Source organism: Populus euphratica, unplaced genomic scaffold, assembly GCF_000495115.2.
Source record: "Populus euphratica unplaced genomic scaffold, PopEup_1.0 scaffold149.1, whole genome shotgun sequence".
Lineage (NCBI taxonomy): Eukaryota > Viridiplantae > Streptophyta > Magnoliopsida > Malpighiales > Salicaceae > Populus > Populus euphratica.
Window position 1 is genome coordinate 278,445 of NW_011499946.1, and position 11,448 is coordinate 289,892.

Genomic DNA, 11,448 nt, shown 5'->3' on the forward strand with positions numbered 1-11,448 from the left:
CAATTTGTCAGAATGGATCGGGCAAAAATTAAAATAATAAATTTCTCTCTCAAGTATCGGTACTCTTGACAGACTGAAATCTATCATAAGCATTAACAAGAATCATGTGGGTGACAAGCCAGTCCTGGTATTCTGCAGTGTGTTCTATGCAGAGAAAGTGATGTGCTGTTTGTCTGCTTGGTGCAAGCTCATCATGTTCCATGGACTTACTAGCTAAATGCAGTTCTTTTTATATCTGTTTTTGACGAGGAAAATATATCGCTCGCATACAATAATTTCGAGAATGAGATCGTATGTTATTTGAAGTGGATATTTCAGAGTAACAACTCTTCCTTTCATCGATTTTAATGATTCTTTCATGGAACATGCAAAGGATTAATCTAAATAACGTATTAGATATTCATTAAAAGAATAGATTTCAGAATAAAACAAGAAAAAAACTTGAAAAAAAAATGGAGAAGAAGAAGAGGAAGAAGAAGAAGAAGAAGAAGAAGAAGAAAGGGAAACCATTGGCCTTGGTTATGGTATTATGCAGTGAGGTTAAACATTCTTTGTTTAATGAAAAATATTCAAGTAATGCCTGAACTTTTAAAGCTAATTTGACTGAACATAAATGAAGGTGCGTCCCAAAAGACCCCATCTCTTTATTTCATATTAAATATGATAATTTATTTTCTACGCACCGCCTAATAAAGATCTGGTTTGTGCTTTTCTTAGGTGATTTTTTTTTTTTTTTTGCTTCATCCAGTGTTGATGCATGCTTTAGTAATCAACAGATAAGATAGAGAAGACATAGCAACCGTTTTATTTAGATCATAACTACTCTCCGTGCCCACGCTTTGCCTTTGGATAAGATTATTTTTTAAAATAAAAAATAATGATTAGGTATTGAAAATGAATAAAAGATATAAGAAATTTTTTATAACAAACATATAAAAATGCTAATTATAGCTAAGTTAATATGTGACATTTTATTAAGTTAGGGGTTTAAATTATATAATTAAAATAACTTAATAAGAAAAATTATATATTTTTTTTAAAAAAGATGTGTTAAAGTCATTAAAATTTATGCATCTAATCTTAAAAAATCACAAAGTTTAATTTTTTTAAAAAAATAAATATTAAAGGATAATTTTTTTTTTAAAAAAATCTAATCATATAAAAGAGTTTTAAGAAATAACAATTTAAAAAATTAAAATTAAAATTAAAATCATTATCATTAATATTATTAATAAGTAATATTATCCGGCCCTATCACTATTATTGTTATTTTTGTTATTATTATTACAATAATAACAGTAACAATAACATTTTTGTTAATATTATTACTTTTGTTGTTGTTGTTGTTGTTGTTGTTGTTGTTATTATTTTTGTTGTTGTTGTTGTTATTATTATTTAATATATTAAAGTATTGTTAAATTAATATCATAATAATTCAAAAGTCCTAAATACTAACACGTTTTTCACGAATGATATGTCTTTTTAATATACACGTTTTTTGTTTCACTGGTTTTTGGCCTCGTCATGCCCTTTTAAGATGCTCACTTATTTAGTAGGGTCATGTCCCTACAACTTCATTTTCAATTTGCTCACTTATTTAGTAGGGTCATGTCCCTTATTTAGAACAACTTCATTTTCAATCTGGAGGATTAATCTGATCAGTAAATTAATGCACTTCTCATCTCCTTAATTGGGACTCGATTCTTAAATTAGGCCATGATTATGTGTTTTTTTTAAATAAAAGAATGTTTAATATTGCACTAGCTTTAATTTTTAAAGTACTCTTGAATTATTTTTTACTTAAAAAGATATTAAATTAATATCTTATAGATGATTTTTGATGATTTTAATTTGCTAATATTAAAAATTAAAAAAATATTATAATTTATTTTTAAATAAAAAATATTTTTTAAAAATATCATCCATCATATAAGTGCTACTAAAAAGCACAAATTAACTGTCAAATCAGAAAAGGAGTGAAATTGCATTAGATTTTTATCTTTTTCTATAACACTTTAATGATTTTAATTATTAAAGTTAAATCTAGAAGCTTATTATTGGCGTGTGAGTCCAAGAGATATTCTCCTAGTAATTAAATAAATGAAATGGGGTGCTTTTCTGTCTTTGACATCTTCTTTTGATTCCAGAAGTGGTTTTTGGTCATGTGAATGGCTTTAGCTTGTCCTTTTGAGGTGCTTCCTCTCTTTTACTTTAGAGATGCTTGCTAATTTAGTAGAGCAATATGCCTTTGTTCAGTCCAAATGCAATTTTGTAGATAAATGAATATACTTCTCGTTTTGTTTATTCGGTTTTGTTTTTTAAAATAGGTTGTGAAGATTTTTTTTTATATAAATATTCTAATCATAAAATGAATGATTTATTTTTTACATCAATGTACTCTCTTTTCTCTATTTTATTTTTCTTTTTTTTCCTATAAATTTCAAATTCTATTGATAGTTTTGAATGGTTTTATTCTCTTTATTTCAAATATTTTTTTTAATAGGTTACTTGTTAACATTATTATTATTATTATAAGTAGATCAACATAATAAAAAATATTCAAGGTGTAAAAAGCTATTTATCATTGTTATTAAAGTTAGTTTAACAGGTTAATTTTTAAATTTAAATTCTTGTTTAACTCGGATTTAAATTAAATAATACATGAGTTGTTTTATTATAACTCAATTCATTTATTTAGTATAAAAATATTATGACCAATCAGTAAAAGAAAAATTCAAAGATAAAATCAATAAGAAAAAAAAATGACAAATTTTTTTTCTTCCAAACCCAGCTCTTTTCCTACCCTAGGTTTAAAATTAAAAATGGTGAGCGTTTATCGATGTTATCTACTGGTGCATTGCTCCCCTAATGTTAGGTTTCGGTAGGTTTAGGTAATAGACATTTAGCTATCATATAGAAGCAGCCAAAAGAGGAATGTTACTGAGTTTGGAGTAGGTGCCAAGTGTAGACCAAACCATACACGAAGACACATTCTTGTTTAAAATGGGTTAAACTAATCCTCTGTTATCATTTCCTTCTATACTTTATCAAGACCTGTCTTTGTATAATTAGTTAGTTACTTGGATTGCCAAAAATCCTCCACTTTTTGTCAGTTTGTAGCCCCTTCAGGAAGCAAGGTATTAAAGGGTTACTTAATTTATAATCAACCATTATAAACTGTTCAATTCAGAGCATACCACAGCCCAAAAACAATGAATCTCAGCTTGGATGAGGCAGCGAGAGAAAGGATTTGTCAATTGGGTCGTTGTGACAGTGTTCTAACAGGGCAAGGAAAGGTAGCGGACACAATTTCAAGAGTCATCTTTGAAGTGAGAAAAGATGCCCCAGGAACTGAAGAAAAGAATTTACTAACATATATATATATATAGACACACACACACACTCGCGCGCACGTCCATCTATAATATATCACTGTCAAAAAACCAGGAACCTTACAAAATGGCAAGTGAATTTGAGTACAGCGGGATACAAGATAGAACAGATTAATAGCAATAATCAACTATTGTGCTAACCCCATTTATTCTCAGTTTGAACTGAATGGGAGACAGACTAAAGGGGTTGCTAAACAAATCTAAATACATCAAAGAATGGAGGAGATAACAAACCAACTGGAGATAAATCCAAAACACATCCACACACAAAGAGAAAATAACTACTACGTGTCTTGGCGTTCAGTTGAAGAAATCCCAAGGGAACTTGGGCTGATGATCAGCTGGATTATTGGTGGCTGGGGTGGATGTAGATGTTGAGGGAACTGGAACTAGCGCTGGCGTGGAATCGAATGTTTCCCATTGCGTGGTTACGACAACTGCTCCTGATGCTGAATGTCTTGGTGGCTGCTCTTGTTGGTGGATCGGTGAATTATCGAAAGAGTGCCGCGGTTGTTCTTCTTCAATTGGTATTAGTGAGTGTCCATTGGTATACCTTGGTTGCCGCTCTTGAATTGGGGCTAGTTTTTGTCCATTTGAATGTTTGTGGTGTTGCTGCTGCATTGGTGCATGGTTTCCGTTGCCATTAGGCATGGGATTCTTAATCTGTTCTCCATTTTCATTAGCCATGGAATTCTTGATCTTCAACATATCAAGAGTCTCAACATACCTTTGCACTCTTTTAACCTTCATTAAAACATCAGGAAATTAATAAGTTCAGCACCGTGAAAAATAAATAAATATGTTTTATGCAGTAATCAATTACTGAATTCAAAATCAAAGCTAATTACCTGCATTTTCCTTTGTAATTTGACATCACCATCGACTATAATTCCATCTAGTTTCAGCAATTGATTCATCAATAACTCAATCAAATTAAGCACAGTTTTCTCTGCTACTTTACCGCCTTTAGTAATTACTGATTCAAGAGCTGAAACCTAAACAATTTGCGGTCAAAAGATCAATATCCACTAAACAAGAACTACAACATTCTATGATCAAGTTACATAAGGCCTAATTGCATAGAATACCTGGCCCGCTAGCCGGTCAACTTCGAAGCTGATTTCTGATATGGATTTTGAAGCCTTCTCCATCTTGGCATTTTTTCTCATCTCAAGAAACCTTTTCTCCTGACTAATCGGGTCCTCAACTAGCAACATTTTCGACTTGTCCTTAACTCCAGAAATATCAAGAAATGCCTTTGAATCCCTCTCTTTATCTTTGTAAATCAGTTTCTGATCTTGGTGATGCAATCCTGTTGGCCCTGACAACATTTTCTTCAACTCCCCTGCACCACAGGACAACCCAGGAAAAAAAAAAGGAAAAAAATTTCAAAATCATCATTCAATCATTCTCGCTAACTACTATGGACATCTAAATTTTGAACAGCAACTACTGTTACAAAACCTAAACTCCCATCTGGATTGTTACAGAAACAATAAAGAACAAAAATTAAGAACTTTTTAAACAAGTCAAAAAAGAGAGGAGAAAAGAGCTTACCGAATGTAGCTTGTGAGCTAATATTGATTTCATGATGCGTTGACCCATATTTAACTTTGACTCTAATTGTCGGTGGAGGGATGGAGGTCCGATCAGAATCCGGGCTTCTCTTCTGGACTAACATTCCTCCTGGTCTAACCTCCCACTCACCTCCAGCCCCACCACCGGCTGAACCACCATTCATCTGTGACAGCCCTGTTGTTTTAGCAGTCTTCATTCTCATCATTTTTCTTTCTTCTTTTTGTATCCCTTACAAGAAATTATGAAACTTTGAGACAGAGACTAATTAGATCTCTGAAAAGAGTAAAACCGGACAACGTTTGCTAGAAACCAAAGCAACCCAAGTGAGACAAAGTTTGTTAGACCTTGTTTCAGAAAGCTGTAAACCCAGCATTACACGAGGTCAATCATAACAACTACGCGTAGACTTGTAAAACACTATCTATGCTTGCATATATCTTCTACTCTAATGGCGTCTCTCAAAAGAAAAAACAAGAAAGAGAGAAGAATCTTAAACAATTCTTGCAACTCAAGAAAAATCAAGAATCTAAAACCACAAACTTGAAATCAAGAAACCTATAGCTAAATTCAACCCCTCGCCAGATCTCTCTTCAACGAAAAATGGAACAATATACAACTCAAAGATTTTCAAGAAACACTGAACCAACAATCTTGAAAGAAAACAATGAAAAATGAAGGAAGAGAAGAGTCAAATTTCTAGGAAATGGGATTCTTTCCTTCCTTTCTTTCTTTCTCTCTAGAGATTTCAAGGAAGGAAGAAAAAAAATGAAAATAATGTAGAAATTTGTTAAAAAAATGAGTGGACAGCTAGCTAAGCTGTTGCTGTGACCAGAGAAGGCGTATTTATATATAGAGAGAAAGATTCTAATTAAATATTAATCTATGTATTATAGATCATTATTAAACTATATTATAAAACTATAAAAAGCCGCCAAAACTTACTGTATAAAGGTCAAAAAACTTGGATCCTATTTCCTCTTACCAAATTTCAAGAAAAGTAATATAGATGAATTATTATTTTTAATTTGAATTTAAAGAATGTTAATTACAAGAGAAATTAATTTTATAAATGTAAATGTATGTATTAATTGAAATATATGATGAATTCTTTTATGAATTTATTAAAAAGATTAAACTTGATGCACCAAAGTAGTACAGGACACTAAATATTTAAATTGATTAAGGGAAATTATGACAAAAAGGAAATATTAGTATTATAAAAAAAATCATATTATTATTAAAAAAAGAAAAGAAAAAATAAGGGGTAATGTTAAGAAACATGATGGTCTAGGTAAAGATTTGATGTGTTTTTCCCCATCGAAGCACACGTGTGACTTCTAGTGGCATTTAGGGGAAATTATTGTACCCCAATCATTGTCTTGTCAATTGTTGTAAGAAAGAGACTGGACACGTGGCAGTTACTTGTGGGATATGTATTTGCAGCCTCCGTGTCTGGTAGGGAGTTTAGCTCTAAAACCGGTGACGTTTCACCGCTGCTTAATTCACAGGTGTGGCAGTTACAGAGAGGGAAGATTAGGATTTAAGAGTAATTAATTATGGATTAATTAGTGATACCATTAGCAATAGTTACGGGTTTATGAAATAACAACAAATTTGGTTGAACGGTTTCTGTCTGTTAAATGGTTGTAACTACAAAAATACTATTACAATAATTAACCTCGTAATTCTGTTGGTCGATCATTGATGGTTGGGAATTTTTTTATAAAGATATAAAATTAATTTTAACCAATTCATTTATCTTCAAATTAACTTCAATAACTTGATTTAAATTTATTTAATCTTAAGAGATTATCTCAGTGATTAAGACAGTTTCCTCCGATCTTTTCTTGTTTTTAAATTAAATTTATCTTGAAGCACTATTTTAGAAATATTGTACCCTTAAATTATCACTTATTTTTAATGAGTTATGTGTTTGATATTGTAGTGTAATGTATTTTTTATTTAAAAATATATTAAAATATTTTTTATTTTTAATAGTAATATATCAAAATTTTAAAAAATATCAATTTAATATTTTATTGAATAAAATACACTTTTAATGAATAAAAGAAACTTTCATCGCTGTAGTCCTCTTGACAATAATATACCAAATTGGGAAGAGTGTTATTATTTAAGGAAAAGCAAAATTAAAACTCTTTTTTTCATTGGGTGTTATTTTTACAGTAATAGTTTTTGCATATTAAAATTTAATTTGATTTTTTTAAAATTAATAAACAATAACTTGTTTAAAAAAAACCATCAAAAGATACATACAACGAGTTTGATCATACAAAACAAAACCATAAATAAATAAACAAATAAAATTATCACAAAATTCGTAAAAATCGACTCCAAATAGTAGAATAAAAGTTTTTTTTTAAGGCATATAAAAAGGACTATAAAGTACAACCGGGACCATGTACCCTCCGTAGAAACCAAGACTAAAGAGCGGTCGCTTACGTCACACTCCAGTAAATCCCACGTGGCAATCATCGGAACCACCAAACACCGTACCAAAAATCTAGGTTACTCTACACTCTTTTTTTTACTTTACTCCCTCTCTTACCTGCCACCGACAGTTTCACACGAGCGAGTCACACGGTCGTGATGTACACGTGTCGATCTCTGAGCCGCTTAAAAAGTCATCCCACGTGGGATTTGTGTGACGGGTTTATATTTGGTGCGTACGTGGTTTGATTTAGACAATGTAACCTCCTGGTGTCAGCAACTCTCCACAACAAAGAAGGGATAGAAGGACGGTTTGGAGTATTATACTTTATATTTATTGGATTTGTCTTAATTTGGACCTATAATTATTATTTATCCACTTGATTTAGACTGAATGTTAATTTTTTTAATGGAAAATTAATTTATTTTATAAATTTAAAGATTTTTAGACCATTTTTCTATGTTAAGATTATACTTTTCTCTAGTTATGGATTGAATAGGTTATTCATATGTATTTAAGAGATTTCTTTTTATATTCAAATTAATAAACTTATTTATGATTTCGATCATCACTTTGAGAATAACATAAAATATAAATAATGATCGAATTCATTAATTTCTTAAATCCAAACTATGAAATTATATTTCAAAAAATTATTTTTTCTAAATATAGCAAGTCAACGTAAAAAACACTCCCATAAAATTAATACAAAATAAAAAAATCCCAATTAATGTATAAACCAACATAAAAACATCTTCTATGTCAATTGACAAAAAAAAAGAAGAAGAAGATGATGAAAAACCAACATAAAAACATCTTCTATGTCAGTTGACGAAAAAAAAAGAAGATGATGGACAATAATATATGCGCCATTGTACATGCATGCAATGCATAGACTATAAAGTACGATTATTTTTTCTCGTATTTTATTTCCTTTTTGAGGCGCTAGCTAGCTCGCCTTAACTAGCAATAATGGGATTATAAAATGTCTTATGTGCTATCTTTTCAATAACAAAAGCCTCTTTAATTAGTATAAAGGCGTAATGATGAAATTAGTGAGATTAATTAACATCATTGTGTAATTTTAGGGTTTCGAACAATTGGGTTATAAGGCATGTTTGATTAGGGACAGGATGCCGACCAATTGGCATATAAAAATAGGGTTATTGGGAAATGCTTTTGCTTGCTTCTGGTTTCATGGAATTTTCTGTGGGACTATATGGTCAAAATTAAGCAGCATGTGATAATGTAACGGGGACACTTTTCTGTACTTTACACTACAAAAATAAAAATGGTGACAAAATGTGGTTAGAAACATTACGTTCCGGCCAAATAATTTCAGCCGGCACTTCCCCTTTTAATTTAGGCAGCAAGACTTCCAGCCACTTGCATTGGAATCTCCAACAGAAGCGTTAGGAGGAACAATCAAAGCATATCCAATATTCTTTCCTCAATGCACCAAATTGGACTCTTCATATTTAAATGAGAATTTTGTTCGATTAATGAAAATTATTCTTTTACCAGATAACGTTATTTCAACTCTTTAAAACTCACATGGGTGATGTTAGTCCCTTAAGTATATTTTTCTAAAATGGAATTCTAAAATCTTGGTCGTTGGATTGGTTATGAAATTCATCTATAAAATATATTTATTAGGATGATGATTTTGATAACCTATTTTGTATAAAATATCTATTCTAATTACTGTTATAAATAAAAGTTTAACCAAAGAAAAAAACATAAAAGATGAGAAAATATCAACTTTTTATTAAGATTTTTATTTTAAATATCTTTTTAAATCAAATGGATATGATAAATATATCAATTTAAGATATTTAGACTTAACAATCAATCAAATATAAGGTATATGAACTTGATATTTAGCCAAGTCTAAAATAATATAGGTTTGAAAAATATATCAGATTCAAAGTACTTGGATATGACGGTCAATCAAGTTTAGAGTGTTTGAACTTGACAGTCAACCAAGTCTAAAGTAACATGAATTTGATAAAAATATCAAACCTAAAGTGTCTGAACGTGGCAGATAACCAAGTCTAAAATGTATGGACTTGGTAGTTAACCAGGTTTAAAGTAACATGGATATGATAAATATATCAGATCCAAGATATCTGGATTTTATAGTTAGTAAAGTTCAATATACATGGACTTGACAGTCAGTCAAGTTCAAAGTAATGTGGATCTGACAAGTATGTAAAACTAAAGATATCTGAACTTGATAGTTAGTCAAGTCCAAGGTATAGAAGTGAGCAAAAAAAACCAAAAAACAGATTGAACCAAGATAACCGAAAAAATCTAACCATGAAAAAAAACTGATTAGAAAAATTAAAAAACAATTCGGTTCAGTTTTAAAGGGCTGAAACTGAATAAACCGAACTGAACTAATTTGAATAAAAATAAAAAAAACCAGTATTATAAATAGTTTCCAAACCCATTTACATATCTATTTTTTAGTCTCCTTTTCTAACCTAGCAAACCCAGCCCTACCTCCCCCCTCACTCCCTCTTGTTTAATATATCAATCAAATATTTATCTCTATTCTCTCTTATCTATAAATCTACTTTTTAGTTTCTTCTTCTAACCCTAGCAATAGCAAACCCAGCCGCCACCCCTTTCTATCTTGTTCAATCTCTCAATCAAATCTTCATCTTTTTCATTAATAGATTTATTTTTTAGTTTCTTCTTCAAACCCTAGCAAACTCAGGCAATGCGCCTTCCCTCTTGTTCATCAATCAAATCTTCATCTCTCTCATGTACAGATTTGTATTTTAGTTTTTTCTTCTAATCCTAGCAAACCCAGCTGTCGCGTCTCCCCCCCACTCCCTCTTATTCAATCTCTTGATCAAATCTTCATCTCTCAATCTTTTTATCTCTAAATCAAAACTAGTAGTCGTTCCTTCAAGTTCTTTGTCTTTCTAAGTTGAATGAGAAATTTGATGCACCTATTCTCTTTTCTAAATTGTTTTTTCTTCTTCTTTTTAGTTTTTATCAGTTTATATTAACCTATTTTGTTAAACTTTTCAGGTGAGCTATTCAAGAGAACCAGATACAGTTTTAATATCCATGTTTACACGCCTCAATAATTGGTTTTTTTCTCTATAGTTTCTTCTCACATGATTTGTGAGAAAATTCAAGCAATAAAATGTTAAAGGCATATAGTTTAGTTAACAATAATACTAAAATAACAGCATCTTTCCTTCTTTTTTTTTTATAATACTAAAATAACAGCATCTTTCCTTTTTTTATGTTTTTATTGGTGCTGGGATAGAGACAATTGATGCGTTTTATTTCAATTTCAATGGACTCTTGCAGATTATATTTCTTTAGTTTTATTAGTGGTATTGTTTTCTTGGTCTAAGCCCATTGTTTTCAAGGTCTTCGTCATTTTCCATGTTATTTGTTGTCTAATTTTATTTTGAATTTTGATTAGAGTTTGATTGGTTTGAGAAAACCACTATGTGCAAATTAAAAGATATTTCTCTTCTCATTTGAGATGAATTCTAGTAAAGGAAAGTTAAACAATGAATAAAGGTTTTGTCTACCAATTACAAGCCTTTGAAATGACCCCATCAAAAGTAAAAAAAAAAACCAAAAAAATTAAACTGATTTTTTTTTGTCTTCCTTTCAATTAACTGAACCAAACCAAACCAAACCAAAACTGGTAGGTTTGAACTAGTTTTGTTTCTGTTTTAGTTTTTTAAAATAATTTAGTTATTTTTTAGATGAAAACCAGACCGAACTAAAAATGCTCTCCCCTACCAAAGCATATAGAATCGACAATTAGCCAAGTCCAAGATAATTAGATATGGTCGTCAACTATGTCTAGAACAATGTGAGTCTGGCAAATATGCTAAACTCGAGATATTTGGAGTTGGCAAACAGTTAGGTCCATCGTGCCTACACTTGATAGTTAGGCAAGTCCAAAATAACATGTGTCTGACATGTTTGCTAGACTCAACGTGTCTAGACTTGGCTAACAACCAAGTCCACAATGACTGGACTTAACAGCCT

At 30.6% G+C, this 11,448-nt stretch overlaps 1 protein-coding gene across 1 annotated transcript; it reads right to left on the minus strand.

The window, feature by feature from the left end:
• Positions 1 to 3,420: 3,420 nt before the first annotated feature.
• On the minus strand, positions 3,421 to 5,787 carry LOC105137556 (BAG family molecular chaperone regulator 1-like). The gene is made up of 4 exons (XM_011043338.1): positions 4,950 to 5,787; positions 4,481 to 4,737; positions 4,241 to 4,387; positions 3,421 to 4,136 (listed from the first exon to the last, which is right to left on the minus strand). Exons 1-4 carry the CDS (start codon positions 5,173 to 5,175, stop codon positions 3,693 to 3,695), a joined length of 1,074 nt encoding a protein of 357 aa, XP_011041640.1. The 5' UTR covers positions 5,176 to 5,787; the 3' UTR covers positions 3,421 to 3,692.
• Positions 5,788 to 11,448: the final 5,661 nt, after the last annotated feature.

What these genes read in the sequence shown, in the direction of transcription:
- LOC105137556 (XM_011043338.1), bottom strand. Translation starts at nt 5,175, where the DNA reads ATGATGAGAATGAAGACTGCTAAAACAACAGGGCTGTCACAGATGAAT. An exon ending in TAGCTCACAAGCTACATTCG is followed by an intron (nt 4,738 to 4,949) that starts GTAAGCTCTTTT and finishes CCTGTGGTGCAG; the next exon opens with GGGAGTTGAAGAAAATGTTG. An exon ending in TTGACCGGCTAGCGGGCCAG is followed by an intron (nt 4,388 to 4,480) that starts GTATTCTATGCA and finishes CAAATTGTTTAG; the next exon opens with GTTTCAGCTCTTGAATCAGT.